Consider the following 22446-nt stretch of genomic DNA (forward strand, 5'->3'; position numbering starts at 1 on the left):
AACCAATGAACTGATAACATATACCAAGGGCCCCAGAACCCCTTCCCACCAGATAGGCCTATTAGATCATAAGGAATCATCAGTCCTACAAGGGAATTGAACCCTCAACCAAGCCACAGTCATTACCTGCTGCTCAAAAAACATGACAGGAGGTAGGAATAAGAAAACTATTATAGGTAGAACACTGGCATCACACAATAGCATTATCTCCATCTCAATTGTTTTTTTCAATTTGTGCACCCTTGTCTACTTAATTGTAGGCTCTAGGCATTAGTGCAGGTCAGAGATGACTGCTTCTGGATGCTAGAGCTGGATTTCATCAACATATTGATGGGAGCCAATTCACATGCAGATGTTAAATATTAATAGTGACAACACCAACTCCTATGGCATTCCATACACCAAGTTCTATGGAACATCTTCAATAACTACTGGATAGAAAAGTCAGAATCAGTTGGAGATCTCTAGGTCTACAGTAACTCCAGAAAGGGATTTTCCCCCATTTCATCTATTTCTGCTATGACAATGTTGCCCTCTGCAGACTGTAGCTCTGATTTTAGATTTCCCAATGCAGTTAATCTGACCCTGAACAAAAATTGATGTATTTGTACTTCTCATCTAATTTCTTTCTTCCATGTCCCAACAACGATGAGATTGTAAATCTCACCATATTTAGCCTTCAGCATTTCCTTTAACTTTTAACTAGCTAAAGCAGGTCACTTGGCAGGTGCCCAATTTAAGGTACAGCATAACTAAGCCTAAAAACATTACCATAAGAGGAAATGGAATGTCACATGCTCTTTTGGTACAATAGGAGGACAGAATATATAAGGTAGCTATAGTATCTGGTGGTTGAGCAACAAGAGAAAGACTGTACGTGCACCCAGTTTCTTTAACTGCAAAAGTGGCTCAGATTGTTTCTATGTGGCTGCACCAGGCAAATTGTAGTTTTATCTTCTCAGGCAACCATTCGTCTTGGAAACTTTTTAGCAAGGAGCCTTTGTATAGCATATGTCAGGGATTCCCAACTGTCTTGAGGCTGCAGGCTCCTTTAGAGTTTTAAGAGGGGTGGTAAGTACCAACCCAAAATGGCTGCTGCCAAACAATACCTCCCCCCTCCCTTTTCAAAAATAATTGTAGAAGGGGAATAAAAGAAGGAAAGCCTGAAGAGGAAGCTGGACGGAACAATAAACCAGCAGTCTCCCTAATCTGTTCCTTTCCCCAACACAAGTGTTGGCCTCTGTTTATATAAGGTATCTGCTGAAGGAAAAAGATTCACAGAGAAGAATAAGTACTCCATACACACACCTGTCCTCCAGTTTGGAGTTGATGAAGGATCTTAGCTAGAACCAAACATGCCCAAATAATATTAAATTACTCCAGTCATGTTTATGTCAAATTAGCCATACTTGTTCCTAATGCAATAAGTTAGAATTTTAACTGAACCTGAAAGCTTTTTAAACAATTGCACACTTTGATTTATCAGAGTTTTCCCTATCACAAAATGGTAGTTATATGCTTACTGGTTCTATTCTGACCTTCAAATAGATACAAAAGTCAGGGATAAAATTATTTTTTGTGATCCCACTGCTCCGTCTTCTCTATGGATTCAAAAATTTCTAAGGGAGCCTAGAGTCACTCCTCCCAGAAAAAAAGAAAAAGAAATAACATTTGTGCCCTGATTTTAACAGAAAGCCTACCTCAGTTCATTCAACCTTATTCACAGACTTGTGTTTTAAAGATTTATACAATCTGCATTTTCCAGATTATACTGATTTGTACATGTTTTTGTCTCATGTTGGGTTAAATTTTTTGTTGACAAAGCTATTTCTTTAAGTGGGACAGAACTTCTCTGCCTCCCCCTTCTACTACAGCCAACACATCTTCTCAAATACTATTTTGGGGGAACAGTAGACCTTCATGAAAGCAGGAAAGGATGATTGGAGATTTGCTACACAAAAGGGCAAAAATCCCCCCCCCCAAGCAGTGGAAATTTTTCACTAAATCCAACCCAATGTGATTATTGCTCCTAAACAACCTCAAAATGTTAACAAAAGGTGTTCTGATACAACCCCCAAAGTGGAAAAAGCAAAAAAAAATAATAATAATAATCCCAACCCTCCAAATCAAGCCAGAATTTTTGCTTATGTGAGATTACAATAAACAAAACACATATCTTGAATATTCAGTGAGTTTTCAAATTGAACCAATACGTATAAAAATGCTTTGTACAGTGACAAAACTGAATGAAGAATCACATTATAATAAACTCTGAATATGCAGCCTTTGGCGTTATATGCAAATTCTAGCTATTTAAGGCCACTTATGAAATAAAGCTGTCCTGAGCCCCCTGGGGAAGGATGGAGTATAAATCTAAACATGAATAATGAAATCACAGATTCTTGTTATTGGGTCTCACTTATATGCCAACTGTACACAATACATTATACAGAAAATTTAACCTGATATAAAACCCTTTGTGAGCACCTGCTATTTTGATATGGTGGGAATATCATCAAAAGTAGCGGTCCCCAACCTTCTTGTAGTTGGGGACCGCCTCCGAGGGTGGGAAAAAGCCGGTGGCCCGGCTGCCGCCGCCGCACATAAACGTGCACGTGCAGTAACCGCGCATATGCGTTTTCGCCACTAGGTGGCGCTAACGTGCATGCGCAGAGCTGCCGCGCGTGTGTGTTTCACCAGCAGGGGGTGCAAACACGCATGCGCGGCAGCTCCATCCATGCCCGTTTGCGTCGCTGGCGTGCCGGCGGATGCGCCTGCCTCTTTCCCCCCTCTCGCTGCGAGGGGGGAGGCAGGCGCGGCCGCTAGCGGCCCAGTACCATGGCCTTCACAGCCCGGTACCAGGCTGCGGACCGGGGGTTGAGGACCCCTGATCAAAAGGAGAAAACCACAGCAGCGTTTACAGAGCCAGCTTGGTGTAGTGGTTAGGAGTGGAGACTTCTAATCTGGCGAGCCGGGTTTTAATCTGTGCTCCCCCACATGCAACCAGCTGGATGACCTTGGGCTCGCCACAGCACTGAGAAAACTGTTCTGAACGAGCAGGAATATCAGGGCTCTCTCAGCCTCACCCACCCCACAGGGTGTCTGTTGTGGGGAGAGGATAGGGAAGGCGACTCTAAGCCGCTTTGAGCCTCCTTCAGGTAGAGAAAAGCGGCATATAAGAACCAACTCTTCTTCTTCTACAATATGTCAAACAATTTGGAAACAATTACACAGCAACTTTCAGGAAAATTACACAGCAACTTTCAGCATCTAAAAGAAAAAGTGATTTTTAACTTTGTGGTATGAGAAACATTTAGCAGGCATAACCAAGGAATTCTGTATCGATTACTGCTATATCTGCTACAACAATACCAAAGCTAAAATATAAAGGAATATGAGGACAGTTTCAGTTTTCATTGCCTTTGTAACACTTTGCTTTGAAAACTCAATGATATAATCCAGGAGAAGATGGTCCTTTAGATGTATGGGTCCTAGGCTACAGGGTCATAACCAGCACCCTGAAATGTCCTTTTTATCTACTGAAGTAAGAGTATGACAGTTTATCATGTAATCTTGTTTATTTAAAAGGAAATGCTACCTTCTATTTTTGGCCACCTTTTATAATTTTTTATATATAAATCAATTTATATACTACCTCTCTTGGACTCCCCATCTTGGGATGGTGAACAACAATTGAACAGCAGTTAAGCTTATATTAATATTAAATGCTTTTTAAGTCCCCCAACTACAATGGGGATGAAGGGATCCTTTATCTTATCAGACCAATTATTAGTGGAAATTATAATACAATAATGTTATAACGATCTATTGTCATGATCTAAAAGTTCTCAATTTCCAGCTTTCATTTCAAAAAAGCTAAGTGAAATCTGGGAATTCAGGGCTGAAACAGACATAAAGTTTGGTACAGGTTGCAGGTGGGGTGGGGTCCCTGACTCAACTCATATTGTATTAAATATAAGTTGGCCAACTGACTTGAAACAAAGTTTTCAAGTGCACTGGAGCCTAATTCAGATCAAGATCACAGTGCGGGGGACAGAAAGTTTCAGTCTCTCTCCACAACCACCACAGGCACCATTTTCCTAAGCAGAAATGTGCCCCCCTTCAAATGCACCCCCCCCATATATTCTCCAGGGACATTTTGAGTTATAGCTAGAGGAATTAATAAACTGTGACAACAGATCATTACATTGTTACATGAATCTAACAATTGTGGGTTTTGAAATATCCCAAAATGGTTCCAAGAGGGACATTGTAACCATTGTGGCTGAGGCAAAAAAAGGTCACCGATATGAGAGAGACTCCACATTTAACAGCTATGAGGGGAAAGTTTTTACTTGCATGGTTTTATGTATATATTGTCTTCCTGCAGTTTGTTTTATAATGAGTATGATGCCACTTCTTAAGAGGAACTTTAGCTTTCTTCAGCCAAGAACTGGAAAGCATTTTGTCTGTGGAAGATGAAGTGTGATAAAGGGGTAACTGTACTTTCACAGGGTCATTCTCTTGATCGACTAGAGATTCACAACATGATCCCATGAGACAAACTGATTATTGTTACCCTTGGCAGATGTTCTTTTTGTTTGTAATGCATTAGTCATACTAGTAATCTTTGTCTTAAACCCATAAAGTACAGAAATAATAATCTATGCATTTATTCACATTCCATTCCTCCAGAGGGAATGTCCCAAATGAGTGTTCAAACAACTCATACAAAAAATAAGCAAAAAATAGGTGATTCAGAAATGCACCGCCAAGAAATGACATCTTCCAAGGAACTCAAACAACCCTCTTCAAATTTTGGCAATCTATATTATAAAAATAAATACCAACGGAAAAGAAAAGAAAAGTTTGCCACCTACTGTCCAACAGCATAATAGTAAGTGTGAGTATTGTATTGCTCTTACATTTCAGAGTTTCTATGATTTATCTTCTACTGAATGTATAAATAAATATTGAATTTCATCCCTTGTCCCTCTCTTGTTTTTTCTTTCCTGCTCCAGCAGCAAAGGCATTTATTAACAGGAGACCATTTCAATTCATAGATCCAAAAGAAACTCTGCTAACTAAAATAGAATATTATATGATCAGCATATAATAAATGTGACAGGATTGCAATAAAGTTTATTATAGCATACAAGCTAACAAATAATTCCTTTGAAAATGGGCCAACAATATCATGTGTTTTGCAAGCCTGCCCTCAAACTGGATACTATGGCATAATAAAGCAATTTTTGAGTTAGGCATACATTTTAAAGAACAGAACACCTCAATTTCAATTAACAATATTTGGAAGGACTGATGCTATTCATAGATAACTGTAAGCGACATCATCAATGTTAACAGATATTTGCCCACAAAAAAAGCATGTCACAATAACCTAATTGGTGCTTAAGGGGTCTCAGGGTTTCTTGCCTTTTCTAAGTGTCTAAATCTTAGAATGTGCAAATAAAGACTGTGGGTTATATAGGTTTTGATCCAAAGTTTGTTTCTACTGGTTGCAAAAAAATATCCCCAGAGGGCGGTGATCTTTGTCAAGTCCTATCTAGAGTTGGAAGGGGCCATACAGGCCATCTAGTCCAACCCCCTGCTCAACGCAGGATCAGCCCTAAGCAAAACACATCCTGCTCAACACTGTTCCTAGGGGCTCCCCAGTTCCTAAGGACAGCATCTTAGAAGGTGCAGAATGCAGAGGCAATGAAGAAAAATATAATCTTGTGACTTGCATCTAAGCTAACATTTCCACAGGCACAAGGCTTACTGCCTGTGAACCACAATATACCCTTCCACCACAGGAACCTTGACAAGACTTTGCAACCACATTAGTTTGGATCCAAGACTATGAGATGAGGTCTTTGAATCCAATTCATTTCACTCCATCAGTAAAGGGGGTGGGAGGTATTTGTATCTTTTTTCTGTTTTTTTTGGGGGGAGGGCTTAATGGCTGCAGTAGAATAGTGGCTGTGGATGTTAGACTTGCTTTCATTACTGGAAACTAAGATCTTTTGGGCACTGCATTAATCACTTCCATCTTTGATTTCTTCCTTGATAGGTGATGCCAGAAGACTTCATCCTTCTAGCTTGCATCTGTTTTGCTATTTGGCAAACCTTTGTGGTTATTATATCTTGGAATGTCTTGTATTTTTGTCTGTATTCTTCCAATTCAATTAGTTTTCTTCCATTTCAGGAAGGGATGAGTAAGGCTTTTTAATAGAAAAGAACAAAGTAGGATGGAAAAGAGTGTTTGCTATGACCATTGTATTCTCTTGACAAAATTCTACCAGCCTGTGCCCTGCTTCATTTTGTACTCCAAGGCCAAACTTCCCTGCTATCCCAATTATCTTTTGGCTTCCTACTTTAGCATTCCAATCCCCCATGATGATAAGCACATCATTTTTTTGGCGTTGCTTCTAGAAGGTTTTGTAGGGCTTCATAGAACTGGTCGACTTCATCCACAGAATGGGCTGTTTTCCAGTGTCCCCTCCCCTCATGTCATTGAACATCAGGCCTTTGAAACATGTCAAAGCTGAAAGGTCTGAATCATTGGGAAACTACTATAAAATTTCCATGTATAGATCTTTAAATCTAGATAGAGGACACCTGCAAATACTTAAATTCCATGGATGTGAGTGGAGTTACAAACACTTAACAAATGCCTAACACTAATTATACTGTTCTAAATTTCAATTCAATTCTGAGGCGGCTTCCTTTCGTCAAATCACAACAAGCATAAGATATAAACACTAGTCTGCAAGTCTGAGCCAGTTATTTAAATCTTCTCTAGGCTTTTGTGTTCATGCTCCATTCTTTGCTGCTTCTGTTGTATGTATATAATGTAATAACCAGGAAAGTCTGTCAAGATTTTCACGGTGCCTTCTGTGTGTGGTGAGAAGGAATGAAGGGGGTCAAGGAAGAAGCACATACAGCTGTTCCAAGTAGAAGGTACTATTCTTTAAATAAATCCTCTAAGTTCAGTGCCTTAAAAAAAAGTTTTATTGTTACTGTGATGCTTGATTTGAGAAAAATCAGTTCAACATAGCACCTAATTTAGGGTCAAACATTTTCTCTCACCCAAGGTTTGAACGGAAAACAAGCTTATTCCATGGCTTTTACATTCCCTCTTTGAGTTGGGGGATATATTAAAGGGAAAGACAATATACATGGCGGGAATGTAAAATCATTTATTTTACTATTTATAATTGGATTTATATACCGCCGTTCGCCAAAAGGTCTCACGGCGGTTCACAATAAAATATAAAATCAAAGTAAAATCCCATAAAATCCCATAAATACACCATTATTACAATAAAAGATGGCATTCTATTCTATAACTTTCCCCACTTTCCCCGCTTGTTCAGAGAGAGGTCGGGCGTTAATCCTGTAAGAGAGAGAGGAGAGAAAGATTGGCCGATGGATTAGGGATCTTAGATGGAATTCGGGCTCTGCCCTGGCCTCAACCATATGCATGGCGGAAGAGCTCTGTCTTACAGGCCCTGCGGAAAGATGGTAATTCCGACAGAGCCCTTAGCTCTTCCGGGAGCTCATTCCACCAGGTTGGGGCCAGGACCGAAAAGGCCCTGGCCCTGGTCAAGGCCAGGTGAACGTCCCGGGAGCCTGGGACAGTCAGTAGATTCATACGCGCAGAGCGGAGAGCTCTGCGAGGGGCCTAAGCAACCAAACGGTCCCGCAGGTAAGTAGGACCCAAGCCACATATGGCCTTAAAGGTTAATACCAACACCTTAAACTTGACCCGGAAACAGACTGGTAACCAATGAAGATGACGGAGTACCGGATGAATATGGGCCCTCCAAGGTGTCCTAGCTAGTCCCTAGCTGCCGCATTTTGTACCAGCTGTAACTTCCAGATCAGAGTCAAGGGTAGGTCTGCGTAGAGCGAGTTACAGTAGTCTAGTCTGGAAGTGACCGTTCCAGGGATCACAGTGGCTAGGTGTTCCGAGGACAGGTAGGGCGCTAGTAGCCGGGCCTGGCGAAGATGAAAAAAAGCCGTCTGAGCTACTTTTGTGACTTGAGCCTCCTTAGACAGGGAGGCATCAAAAGTCACTCCCAAGTTCCTGACCACTGGTGTAGATGTTAATTATACACCATTCAGGCATGGGAGGCACGCTTCCTGATCCTGCCCTCTTCTGTCCAGCCACACGACCTCCGTCTTAGAGGGGTTGAGTTTCAGGCGACTCTGCCTGAGCCATCCAGCCACTGCTTACAAACAACTAGCGAATGTATCTGCGGGGGAGTCCGGCTGGCCACCCATTAGGAGATAAAGCTGGGTGTCATCCGCATATTGGTGGCACCCTAGCGCATAACCCCGAACCAACTGGGCCAAAGGACACATGTAGATGTTGAACAACGTGGGGGAGAGTACCGTCCCCTGCGGAACCCCAACAGGGGAGTTTGCAGGGATCCGATAGTTCATCCCCCACTGCCACATTCTGAGTCCGGTTCCGGAGGAAGGAGGCCAGCCATTGCAGCGCAGTCCCCCTAATTCCGGTCCCGGCGAGGCGGTGAACCAATACCTCGTGGTCGACCACATCAAATGCGGCCGACAGATCTAGTAACATGAGAATGGCGGACCCGCCTCGATCCAGCTGGCATCGGATATCATCCATCAGAGCGACCAGCGCGGCCTCCACCCCATGGCCAGGACGGAAACTAGACTGGTATGGGTCGAGGGCCGTAGTTTCCTCCAAGAAAACTAGGAGCTGGTCTGCTGCGGCCTGCTCTACTACCTTCCCTAGAAACGCAAGATGCGAGACTGGGCAGTAGCTGGCGGGGTCCCACCTATCCAGCGATGGTTTTTTCAGCAGAGGGCAAACCACGGCTTCCTTAAGCCCCCCGGGGAACTCTCCAGATGTCAAAGAGAGGTTGATAATCTCCCTCAGGGGGCCTCCTATCCGTTGGTTGCCCTGTTTAACTGGGGACACACAGGTGAAACCTGGGACTTTCTTCACAGAAACTACCAAGGGCAGATTTTCACATACATGATTCTGCCTACATGCAGTGATGACGTAGTTTGATATTTTTACTATGCACCCATATTTGTGATTCTCCCATACTATTAAAAAAAGTCACTGGAGACAGGGCAGCATAGAAGTTTTAAGAAATTCAATTACGTTGGAGCATGGATTGAATCAGTGCTCATCCTAGAAATACAAAAAAGCCACATCACCCAATCCTATAATTTTTCTTTATTGGATGGTAGTTAGGTTTCCATATCCTGTTCATACCTATTTTCTTAGTCTACCATTTTCTGATTCATAGTCAATAAGTATACCTTATTATTTATTTATTTATTTATTTATTCAATTTATATCCAACCACTCCCACATAGTGACTCATGGCGAGTCACAAACATTTTACAAAAACCCATAAAAACATAAAATCATAACCTCAATTAAAAGCTAATTAACCCCCCCCCAGTGGTGACCAAACTCCCTCTCCCTTGCTCACAGAGTATTAACCACCTCAGAAAGGTTGCCAAACAGCCTGATGTTTCAGCCACCCCAGGGAGGGGCAAAGATCTTATTAACTATGTCCTCAACCAACTGGCTGAAGAGCTCCATTTTACAGGCCCTGCAGAACTGTGACAGTTCCAACAGGGCCTGCATTTTACACAGGAGCTCATTCCACCAGGTCGGGGCCAGGACCGAGGAAGAGGAGGAAGAGTTGGTTCTTATATGCAGCTTTTCTCTACCCGAAGGAGTCTCAAAATGGCTTATAATCCTCTTCCCTTTCCTCTCCCCACAACAGACACCCTGTGGGGTGGGTGAGGCTGAGAGAGCCCTGATATTACTGCTCGGTCAGAACAGCTATATCAGTGCCGTGGTGAGCCCAAGGTCACTCAGCTGGCTGCATGTGGGGGAGCACAGAATCAAACCTGACTTGCCAGATTAGAAGTCAGCAGCTGCAGCACAGGCTGGATATCGGCCCTCCAAGATGATCTAGTGAGGACCCTAGCAGCCACATTTTGCACTAGCTGCAATTTTGGGGTCAAGGACAAGGGCAGGCCCGCATAAAGTGAGTTACAGAAGTCCAATCTGGAGGTGACTGTTGCATGGATAACTGTGGCTAAGCAATCTGAGGACAGATAGGGTGCTAGTAGTCTTGCCTGGCAGAGATGGAAAAATGTCACGCGAGCTACTCCTGTGACTTGAGCCTCCATTGAGAGAGAGGCATCCAGGATCACACTCAGAATTCTGGCTGAGGACGAGATATTAAGTTGCACCCCAGCCAGTGTGGGAAGGCATACTTCCTGATCTGCTGCCTTCCTGCCCAGCCACAGGACCTCTGTCTTGGAGGGGATGAGTTTCCGGTGACTCTGCTCTAACCATCCAGCCATGTCTTTCAAAGATCTGGCAAATGTATCCGGGGGGAGTCTGGGCAGCCGTCCATTAGAGCTGGGCATCATCCACATATTGGTGACAGCCCATCCCATAACTCCGGACCAGCTGGGCCAAAGGGCACATGAAGATGTTAAAGAGTCTGGGGGAGAGAACCTCTCCATGCAGAACCCCACACAGGAGTTAATAGGGATGTGACAACTCTTCCCCCACTGCCACCCTCTGTCTGGTTCAGGAGAAAGGAGCACAGCCACTGTAAGGCTGACTCCCAAATCCTGGCCCCAGTGAGGTGGCAGGCTAACAACTCATGGTCAGCCATGTGAAGCATGGCTTTGTCAAACATCCTGAGGACAGCTGAACCTCCCCTATCCAGCTGGCAGCAGAGATCACCCATCAAGGCAACCAGCACTGTTTCTACCCCATGGCCAGGATGGTAGCCCAACTGGTATGGATCGAACAATTAAGTTTCTTCCAAAAATTCCAGGAGCTGGTCTGTGGCTGCCCTTTCAACCACCTTGTCCAAAAATGCAAGATGCGAGACTGGTTGGTAGCTGGCCAGGTTCCCTGTGTCCAGTGATGGTTTCTTCAGCAGGGGACAAACCAGCACCCCCTTGAGCACCTCTGGGTACTCCCTGGTAGATATTCTCCAGAGGACCTCCTATCTGTTAGTTGCTTGTCTTGAGCAGTCAAGATGGACAGGGATTGAAGGGGGCAAGTGGTCACCCTCAATGACCCCAGCAACTTGCCCACTTTGGATTTGGAGAAGCTGCCTGAAGCCATCAAATGTATCCCCTCAAAATGGCCAAGGGGCCTCCAGTTCCCTTTCTATATCAACTGTGGCAGCAAGGTCACAGCACAGCAACAAGACTTTATCCACAAAAAAAGCTCACTAATGCCTCACAAACTAGATCCGATTGCCTAGAATTTTGATGCCCTTCCTCAAGGGCAACAAGTGGCTGAATTACCCTAAGTAATTGTGCCGGGCGAGCAATAGAGGTGGATGCAATAGAGGTGGCATAAAACTCTTGTTTAGCTGCCTTCACTACCATCTCCTATGCCTTCATAAGCATGTGATATGATCTTGCCACCTCGTCATGAGTCTTCACACTCACTCAAGCAGTTTCACGTCACTCTTCTTCTCCTGCAGCTCTGCTGTATAAGCCAGTCTGAGGCAAGCGTGGAGAGAGCATCTAGGAGCATTCTTGTCAATGGGGGCAGCCAAGTGGGACTGCCAGTCCTCCACTAGTGCCGCCAACGAGTCACCAGGAGTCATCAGCTCCCACAGAGCATTCAGGGATCTGATCGGACCCATAATTCTCTAGGGCAGGTTAAAATATGCCCCTTGTCCGGGCAGGGAGACATTGATTAAAATCTAAAAAGAGCTGACGATTCCTCACAAAGTCACAACAGAAAAATAAAGGAAATTGGATGACCTTTGAATAAATTCTTCCACGTTCCGGACCTCATGAGATTTTGAACTACTGCCTAAGTGATATCATTAAATTAATTCCTAATGTGATAAGCCTTCCATATACCGAGTAATCACTGAGGAAGTCCTGGAAAAAGGGTTTATTACCTAAGACCCCATTTTGATTGCTCGTGACACTGGAATAAACAATCTGGAGAATGCTTTGAGTTTGGAAGAATTTATTAAACAGCCATCTGATTTCCTTTATTAATTAAAATTAAAATCCAGCATTAAAAATTACTAGCCCAGCATAAAATCATGTCATAAAAACAGACCACTGACAGCTTAAAATAATAGTTTACAGATCAAAATAGTGTTTAGAAATCAGCCGATTAATTAAATCCCTGATTGAAGACCAAAGGCTGTCTCTGGAAGACTTAAATAGAATTAGCATAAAACACATAACCAAAGAGAAGCTGAATATTAAAATGCAACTCCCTTCAAATAGTTATATTCAAAACCTGAGATCAGAATAAGTAAAAAAGTCACTAAAGTGGAGATACTATTCATTAATTGTTCAGTGTGTTCATTAAGCACAGCTTTGTTTCCAGTAACTTTTACTGCTTTCCGCAAGGAGTCAATTTCCTCTGATTGTGTGAGTCTTTGATAACAGCACCTAACAAGCAGATACTTTTAAAAGAGTAAAACAAAAGTGTAAAAGCACAGACGGTAGCTGACAGACCCAGAGGCAGTATTTAAAAATGATTAGATGACTTCGGACAATGTCCAGGAAACTCCTTATCTTTGTCTTTAGTCGTGAGCAACCTTTTTAAAAAAAATGCTTTCCAATGCAACTGACTCCATTTTGTTTTTCTTCTTCACCTCTCTTATTCATACACTTTATACATTTTCTCCTACATATATCTGTCTGTCTGACCCTGACTCTTCTGCTGCTTCGGTCCAAATTTAAAAGCTGTAGTAGTTAAAAAACTTGAAGAGACAGAAAACATTTACCGTTCTGTTCATGGCATAAAGTTGTCTGCACTGTGTAAAGTCAGGCTAGTTGCCACAAGGGGCAAGGCCCTCACTATAAAATCTGTCCCAGCAAAGCAGAACCAAGTCTACTCTCAAGTAGGCAAATTAATACTATTTTTTTACTTGTTTCAGTAAGAATGTACCATTATTATTTGTGATCTCTTCTTCAGCTGTACATGGCTATCTGCTATGATTTGTTACATTATTTACTTTTCAGTGTATGAATCTCAATTGTTATACAACTTCCCTGGAAGTAAGCTCCACTGAAGATAACAGACTTACTTCTGAGTAGGCCTGATTAGGACTGGTCCTTGAGAGCTCTTCTGAGTCACATAGCAAGATAGAGATTTCATAAATAACTTAATAAAATATAGCAAGTAAATACAGCAGAGCAAATGAATTTTTATTCATGCATTATTTATTATTTTATTTGTAGCCCGCCACTCCAGCTTGTGGCAGGTAACAAAACTTTAAAACTCCACAAGAAAATCCCTCCCATAAAACCCCAAACACTTGGCAGCAGAATAATATACACTCCCCACCCTCGCTCAACAGAAGGCTTGTAAGGACTGGGGGCAGTTAATAGGGAGTAATCTGATTACCCATTCCCTCATTAGCTTGGGCAGATCTTAACTGCCCTGGCCTGAACCAAAGACTTGGTGGAAGAGGTCCATCTTACAGGGCCTATGGAACTAAGCAAGCTTTGTCAGGGTCCTCAGCTCTCCTGGGAGCTCATTCTACCAGGTCGGGGCCAGAAATGAAAAGGCCCTAGCCCAAGTTGAGGCTAGGGGAACCTCCCTTGGGTACAAGCAAATTTGCACTTACAGAGTGAAGTTCCCTATGGGGGAAAATAAGGAGACAGGCAGATAAGGGGGGCTCTGACTATGGATGGCCTTAAAGGTTAATACCTTGATCCAGGCCACAACTGGAAACCAATACAGCTGCCTCTACACCAGCTGGATATGGACCCTAGCAGCTGCATTTTGTACCGGCTGCAATTTCTGGGTAAAGGACAAGGGTAGGCTTGCATAGAGTGAGTTACAGAAGTCCAATATGGAGTTGACCATTGCATGGATCACTGCAGCCAAGTGATCTGAAGACAGGTAGGGTGCTAGTAGCCATGCCTGGCAAAGATGGTAGAATGCTGTACTGGCTACCCTGTGACCTGGGCCTCGATGTACAAGGTGGAATCCAGAATCACCCCAGATTTCTTGCTGAGTGTGTGGTGTTGAGTTGCACACTGAAAAAGGTGGGTGGGCACACTGCCTTTACACCCAGCCACAGGACCTCCATCTTGGAGGGGCTTAGTTTCAGGTGACTCTGTTCCAGCCATCCAGCCACTGTTTCCAAACATCTGGTGAATGTATCCATGGAGGAGTCTGGGCAGCCATCCATCACAAGATACAGCTGGGTGTTATCTGCATATTGGTGACAACCCAGCCCATAGCTTCAAATCAGCTGGGCTAGAGGGCACATATAGATGTTAAACAAAGTGGGAGAGAGGACTGCCTCCTGCAGAACCCCGCAGGGGAGATGGAAGGATCGCGACAACTCCTCCCCTACCACCACCCTCTGTGTCCAGTTCCGGAGAAAGGAGCACAGCCACCGGAGGGCTGTCCTTTGTATCCTGGCCCTGGTGAAGCTAGCAACTCATAGTCGACCACATCAAATGCGGCTGACAGATCTAACATCACAAAGACAGCTGAACCACCCCTATCCAGCTGGTGCTGGAGATCCTTCAAGGCAACAGTACTGCCTACACCCCGTGGCCAGGACAGAAGCCCAACTGGTATGGATTGAGAGCAGAAGTTTCCTTCAAGAATGCAAGGAACTAGTCCACGGTGGCCCTTTTAACTAAGAAACACAAGATGCTAGACTGGGCGCTTCAGTAAGGGACAAACTGCAACCCCCTTCAGTGCTTCTGGGAACTCCCCAGATGACAGGGAAAGGCTGACAATTTCCCTCAGAGGGCCTCCTATCTGCTGGTCACTTGTCTTGAGCAGCCATGATGGACAGGGATCCAGAGGGCAAGTGATCGCCCTCACTGTCCCCAGCAACTCGGCCACTTTGGTTTCTGAGAACAGTCTGAAGCCATCAAATGTATCCCCCCAAGACAGCCAAGGGGCTTCCAGTTCCCTTTCTGTTTCAAGTGTGGCTGGAAGGTCCTGACAGAGTGACAAGACTTTATCCATGAAAAAGCTCTCTAATGCCTCCCAGCCTAGAACTAATTGACTAGAATTTTGGTGCTCTTCCCCAAGGGCAGCAAAAGTTCAAAATACCCTAAACAATTGTGTCAGGCAAGAGTTCATAGATGCAATAGAGGAGGCATAAAACTCCCATTTAGCCACAGCCACCATCTCATATGCCTTTAAAAGTGTGTGATAAGATGTCCTTGCCGCCTCATTGTAAGTCTTCCTCCACACCTGCTCAAGCCATCTCTTACCTCCAAAAGACAATATCCAGGCATGAGAAAGAGAACTCTTTAAGGAGCCAATATATTTAAATCCATCTATAAGGGGAAATTTATAACCATTCCATGTAACTGTAATCATGCAGGTCTCCAGATCGTCCAGCTATTGCTTAGTGAAAATGTGAGTAAACTGTGGAGAGCAACAGAAGGATCTATCTAAATTGGGTAAGAGCACAACATGGCAAACGAAGCTTAACATTAGTGCATGCTCAAGTTAGTCCAATTTCATCAGTTCTCATAAGCCAAGCAGGGTTGGCCCTGGCTAGTATTTGGATGAGAGATCACCAAGGATTATTACGCAGCTGACGGCAATGGCAAACCACTTCTGAATGTCTCTTGTCTTGAAAAGAAGAAGAGTTGTTTCTTATACCCTGCTTTTCACTACCAGAAGGGGTCTCAAAGCTGCTTACAAACACCTTTCCCTTCCTCTCCCCAGAACAGATACCTGTTAGGTAGGTGAGGCTGCAAGAACACTGAAAACTATGACTAGTCCAAGGTCATCCAGCTGGCTGCATGTGGAAGAGTGGGGAATCAAACCTGGCTGTCCAGATTAGAGACCACTATTCTTAACCACTACTCCATGCTGACCCTATGTGGTCACCATAAGTCAGTTGTAACTTGATGGCACTTTCCACCACCAAACCCTAACTTGAAATACATGCTGATAGTGTCTGAACTTAATGGCAGAAAGTGAAGAGGAACTAAAGAGCCTGTTGATGCGGGTGAAGGAGGAGAATGCAAAAGTTGGCTTGAAACTCAACATCAAGAAAACAAAGATCATGGCATCCGGCCCTCTGAATTCCTGGAAAATAGATGGGGAAGAAATGGAGGTAGTGACAGATTTTATTTTCCTGGGCTCCAATATCACTGCAGATGGGGACTGCAGCAAAGAAATTAAAAGACGCTTGCTCCTGGGGAGGAAAGCTATGGCATCCTAAAAAGCAGAGACATCACCCTGCCAACAAAAGTGCGTTTAGTCAAGGCTATGGTATTTCCAGTTGCAATGTATGGCTGCGAAAGTTGGACCATAAGGAAGGCCGAGCGTCAAAGAATTGAGGCTTTTGAACTCTGGTGCTGGAGAAGACTCTTGCGAGTCCCTTGGACTGCAAGGCGAACAAACTGGTCAGTCCTAGAGGAGATCAACCCTGACTGCTCTTTAGAAGGCCAAATCCTGAAGATGAAACTCAAATACTTTGGCCACCTCATGAGAAGGAAGGACTCACTGGAGAAGAGCCTAATGCTGGGAGCGATCGAGGGCAAAAGAAGAAGGGGACGACAGAGAATGAGATGGCTGGATGGAGTCACTGAAGCAGTAGGTGCAAACTTAAATGGACTCCGGGGAATGGTAGAGGACAGGAAGGCCTGGAGGATCATTGTCCATGGGGTCGGACACGAACAACAAGTGTCTGAACTGAGTGACATGAAACTGAAAGAGATCTTAGGGTTACAACAGATACATTGATGAAAAGTCCAACTCAATGTGTGGAAGCAATGCAAAAGGCAAAGTCAGTCCTGGGGATTATTAGAAAAAGTATTAAAATAATAAAACATTAAAATTAAATCTTTTAAAGCCCTTGAATAGAATCATAGAGTTGGACGGTGCCACACAGGCCATCTAGTCCAATCCCCAGCTCAATGCAGGATCAGCCTAAAGCAGCCAAGATAAGAAGACTACCAGTGAGGGGGAGCTCACCACCTCCTTAGGCAGCCAGTTCTAATTTTGAACTACTCTGTGAATTTTGTTTCCTGATATCTAACCGATATCATTCTACAGAACTATAGTGCATCCTCATTTGGAACAGTGCATCCTCATTTGGAACACTGTGTTCAGTTACTAATCTCAAAAAATCAAATTACACAGTTGATAAAAGTACAGAAGTAGGCAACCAAGATGATTAAGCTGTTGATATACATTCCTTTTCTATGGTTAAATAAATAAATTGCTCAAGATGATTAAGAATACCTTCCTTCCTATGAGGGAGACTTTGGACTTTGGACTTTTCAGTTAGGCAAAAAAGACAACAGTGGGATATTATGAATGGCCATGAAAAACTTTTTCTCCCTTTCTCATATTAGCATTCGGGGGAGGGGGGAACTTACTGAAGTGGATGAGCAATAGGTTTGGGACAGACAGAAGAAAATACTTCTTCACTCAACAAATAATTAAATCATAGAACTCCGTGGCAGAGGACAAAGTGGTGGCCACCAACTTGGATGGTTTTCAAAAGGGTTAGACAAGTTTGTGTTCTTGACATCTTGGAAACTCACCCGGAACAGTTTCACTGTCATTCAGGGGGTTCTGGTGAGGTGACTCTCCTCAGTTATTCATGACCCTGTTGCCCAAAGCATCACTAAAATTTCAACAAGTGGACAAATGGACTAAGAAGAGTAATCCAGGCCCTTTAATAGAACTGAACACTGAATGCAGAACATCAGATGATCCTGGTAAATCTGTCTAGTCCAGTTTTGCCAACTATTTTCTGTTTACTATTATAATTCTACATATCCATTATGCCTAAACAGAGTTCGACATCCTTTCTAATACAAGCAGGCATTACACATCTTGGGCCCTACTTATCTTTGGGACTGCCTGCCTCCTTATGTCCCCCGCAGAGCACTTTGGTCTGTAGGTATGAATCAGAAAGCACGCCTGGCTTGACCATGGCCAGGGCCTTTTCGGTCCTGGCCCCTTCCTGGTGGAATGAGCTCCCAGACAAGCTGCGGGCCCTGCCGGGATTCTCTGAGTTCCACAGGGCCTGCAAAATGGAGCTCTTCAGCCAGGCATTTGGTTTAGGCCAGGTAGGAACCCTGGGGTATTAGAGCTGGTCCTCCCCCCCCCCCCAGCTCCTACTGCGGTGGTAGACTGTGCTGGGGGCTTGTTTCCATCTCTCAGCTGGTACATATAAAAATTAATGCCTGGAATATGAGGACCAATCTTTAAAATTATTAGTATACCGCCATCTTGTATCTGTATTTATATTTTATATTGTTTTACTGTTTTGGGGAGTATTTTATTGATACTGCTTTGTTTGTGAACTGCAGCAAGTCTGTTTCTAGGAGTGGCGGTATAGAAATGCAATGATAAATAAAGTAAATTAATAAAGGTTGGGAAACTCTTGCCAAAAGAAAAGGTACTAAAGCTATTCCATATATCATCCATCTGTTGGACAGAGTTTAAGCATATGACAGGAACGCTGTATATCTGAAGCATCCACATATACATCCTTCTTCTGCATCTCAGATTCTATTCTCTAAAAGGGTCAAAAATTTAGGGCTGGATGTTTTTCCATGTTAAATTAGGATGAAAACAGAACACAGTCTTAGCAGTTAAATTTTGTTCCCCTTATTCCTTTGCTTGACCATTCACTGCAGTGATCCAGTTTCCCTCCTATGTGCTCTTAAAGTAGCTCTCTCAGGGTCTGATCCTGACTGTGCTTGCTTATTTTTCCCCACACAGTTCTAACAGCTCCACATAAAGACAACATATAATTCAGCCTATGTAAAAATAAATCCCACTTCAAAGGGAACAGCAGTAGCCCCCAGAACTGCTCTAGATCAGGGGTAGTCAACCTGTGGTCCTCCAGATGTCCATGGACTACAATTCCCAAGGGCCCACTGCCAGCAAATGCTGGCAGCGGCTCATGGGAATTGGAGTCCATTGACATCTGGAGGACCACAGGTTAACTACCCCTGCTCTAGATGATAAGGGTAACTTTTTCCAACAGTGAACTGGATTGGCTAACAGGGATTGCCAGTACTGCATTGTCTAGTCAATAGTGCTGGAGCACTCCCACACAAACTAGAATTTACTAACATGGCACTATTTGTGAGAAACGCCATTTCAGTACTTACCACCTATCTTCGACACTGGGAAGGAATCAAGAGAGTTCCTAATTACAGAAAAAAGGATCTCAAAGGAATCCACGCTGAGTTACTCCAATCTAAATACACTGATTTTAGTTGGCTTAGATTTAAGTAATTCTACACAGGATTGTACAATGTCACCAAACAAACAAAATACTGTAATTGGCCCCCCCAAAGTAAGCTTCCCCACCGCCCCTGAACAGAGTAAAGGCAAAAGGACTTACTGCGAATGTGTTTGCTGTGGCAATCCACCAGAGGGTTTCTGCTTGAGTGTGAAGGTCATCTGGGCCATGGGATTGACCTTTTGTTGGACCTGCACCTTCTTTGAATAGATCTGCTGAACAGACCGCTGAGGAATAGGCCATGGTGGGGTTGCAGGACCTGATCCCCCAGGCAAAGTGGTTTCTTGCTTTGCAGTATCCTCACAAGTGCTGCCTTTTGTCCCTGGTTTACATACACAGAGCTGTGGTCGCAAACACATCCCACCATTTTGGCATGGTGGTAAACAGTTAGCTAAAGAAAAAGATGACAAAAATTAGAACAATTAAAAATTCTCTGTAACAAAAACAGGATTTCAAGCAAAACATATCCATTAAGAGTAAATTATGAGGTTAAACAGTACCAACTAATAGTATGTAACCAGATATTAACTGAGGCTCATGCCCTACATGTTGAATAGCTGGATTACCAGGATGGGCGGTATAAAAACCTAATCTATCTAATCTTCTAATATCTAAATAAAATGCACTTTCAATGTGCTTTTTGTGTGAATCAGGAAAGTCTACTAAAGTACATTGAAAAGGCATTACCCAATGTGCACAGAATGAGCTAGATTGTGGTTATACCCCTGATAGTGATGTGTATATTCACTCATCTACAATGCATGCATAATGAGTATGTTCATGTTTTGTCACTTGGAAGTACCTGTTGTGATAAATATCGTACAGGTATCTCCATGGGGTAAAAAGATATATCATACATGCAAAGTCCTGCTTAGAAAAGTGCAGGTGGAGTACAATACAAGAAGTAAAGCAAGTGTTCATAACTGCAACAAATATGCAGATGAGGCAGACTCTGTATATTTCAGCTGCCTAGACTTTATACTAACAAACACAATACAGAAGTCTCCCTTAATGCATTATACCATATTTCTATATCAATATTATCTTATTGGAGAAGAAAAGTATCACCAATTTAGAAGACATGAGCAGGGGCTCCCCCCTTATTGCTGACAGCACCAGGGTCATTGTGACTCCCAGCCAACCCTCCCCTTAGCCACTGATGTAGATGAGCCCAGTGCAGCACCCAGCCATCATCAGGCCTGCAGACATTCCCTGTCTCTCCACCACTGTCATCCCCACCACCTACTGATGGAAGAGCAGGCAGAGGTAGATGCATTTTCTGCACAAGTACTTTTGTTTTAGGAGGGATTTAACACACACACCCCAAAATGTATTTTTAAATGGTTTCAGATTTTTCTGCAAACCTGGGAAGTCTCCTAAATTTGCAGAATTGTTTTTTAGTCAGTATAGGCCCAAGGTGCATATTTATGTATCTGCAGATGTCTCACAGTTGACTATGTGGAATGTAAGACAAAGGTTCCTCCCCACCAGTGCTTCTGGTTGTTGAAAAAGAAAGTTGCCCGTAAATCCTGAATAGGAGGCTACATATTTTCATGTCACTGAATAGATTACCTCATTGCAGGTGCATAGCAAGCACCAACAAAGGCAGGCCTGCACAATCAAGACCCTACTAAGCCAAAGTCATATACTTTAGACTCCAAGTAGTCTGCAACCCTCAGAAATATGGATACTCATTCAGCTACCTATATGGATCCATTTGAATCAGAATAATAGTGAAGAAGGAAGGCTTAAAAACAGTCTTGATACAAATCAGGCCTGTGCGTGAAAAGCCCCAAACACAGAACTTGAAGTGCTGGTTTGTCCCCTAGTCTGACAGTCTCATCTACCATACCACAATAGAATCATAGAGTCAATCCTGAGGATTATTAGAAAAGGTATTAAAATAATAAAACATTAAAATTAAATCTTTTAATGCCCTTGTATAACCATGAACCAACTAAAAGAAGCAGTCAAAGACAGGGGCGTATGGTGAAGACTTTCCTATAGAATCGCCGAGGGTCGGACACGACTGAACGGATAACATCATCATCATCACAGAACCATAGAGTTGGAGGGGACCATCCAGGCCATCTAGTCCAACCCCCTGCTCAACACAGGATCAGCCTAAAGCATCCAAGGTAAGTATCTGTCCAGCCACTGATTGAAAACTGCCAGTGAGGGGGAGCTCACCACCACCTTAAGCAGCCAACTCCAATGGCAAGTCCCAAACCACAGTACCATTCTCTAATAAAGGGGGTTTCCTGCACACAGATGCAGTGGGGACTCTAAAGGTAAAAAGGGAGAACAGAAAAGGAAATTATCAGAAAAAATTCTGATGTGTTATACAATCCTTCATCTCCTCCACAATAGTTGGTCTTGGATGTGGACAAAACATGAGCCATTAGGGAATATCTTGGCAGCATAAGACAGTACTCTGATACTTGTCCTGAGAAGAGACAGAGAAACTAGCTTATCAGTCAACAATGATTAGCAAAACACCCTGAGGTATCTGCAGATGGAGGGATATAACCAGTTAAGCGCAAACAGTTAAAACTCTCTTGGTGTGCATCATCATCTGAATCAGCATGTTGACCACAGTAGGGGTAAAGAAGTTGATGAATGATGTCTGTTGGCACATGCTTGGTGAGCCAGCAACAAAAAGCACAGTGCAGTATTGGTACCAATCCAAGGCTTGAGCCAGGGTAGTTATGCCCAAACATTGCTAAAACCATGGAGAAGGCACTTAGAGTGCCAACACTAATGAAATTTTAAAATAAAGCACTCCCTGGCATTTTTCACCTGATGTGTAGCAATGGGCTGTGAGGGTGGCAGGTCAGACCTCGCCACAGCCAGACTCCCTATAGGTGGCCTTTAGCAAGCAACTTCTCTTTCAGTCCTGAATGTGTAATAGGAGTCCACTTCACAGGGCTGTTGTAAAGCTTAATATGACAATATCTGTAGAGAGCTTACTTTCAACACTGGAAAGGCTACACAAATACCATATACTATTTCTATGAAAACAGGCAAGCCAGATCTAGTCAGATATCAGAAGCAAAGCAGGGTCGACCTTGGCTAGTATTGGGATGGGAACACTAGGGCAGGGGTAGTCAAACTGCGGCCCTCCAGATGTTCATGGACTACAATTTCCATGAGCCCCTGCCAGCGAACACTGGCA

General features: G+C 43.4%; 1 protein-coding gene across 9 annotated transcripts in view; it reads right to left on the bottom strand.

Moving 5' to 3' along the window:
* The window catches only part of LTBP1 (latent transforming growth factor beta binding protein 1), a 276190-nt gene that overhangs the window by 238379 nt on the left and 15365 nt on the right, over positions 1-22446 (bottom strand). For all 9 annotated transcript variants that reach the window (XM_077343424.1, XM_077343401.1, XM_077343391.1 and 6 more), the window contains exon 3: positions 19374-19662. In XM_077343424.1, the coding sequence (XP_077199539.1) occupies positions 19374-19662 (289 nt within the window). The remainder of the gene's footprint in view (positions 1-19373; positions 19663-22446) is intronic.

Source organism: Paroedura picta, chromosome 1 (assembly GCF_049243985.1).
Source record: "Paroedura picta isolate Pp20150507F chromosome 1, Ppicta_v3.0, whole genome shotgun sequence".
Classification (NCBI taxonomy): domain Eukaryota; kingdom Metazoa; phylum Chordata; class Lepidosauria; order Squamata; family Gekkonidae; genus Paroedura; species Paroedura picta.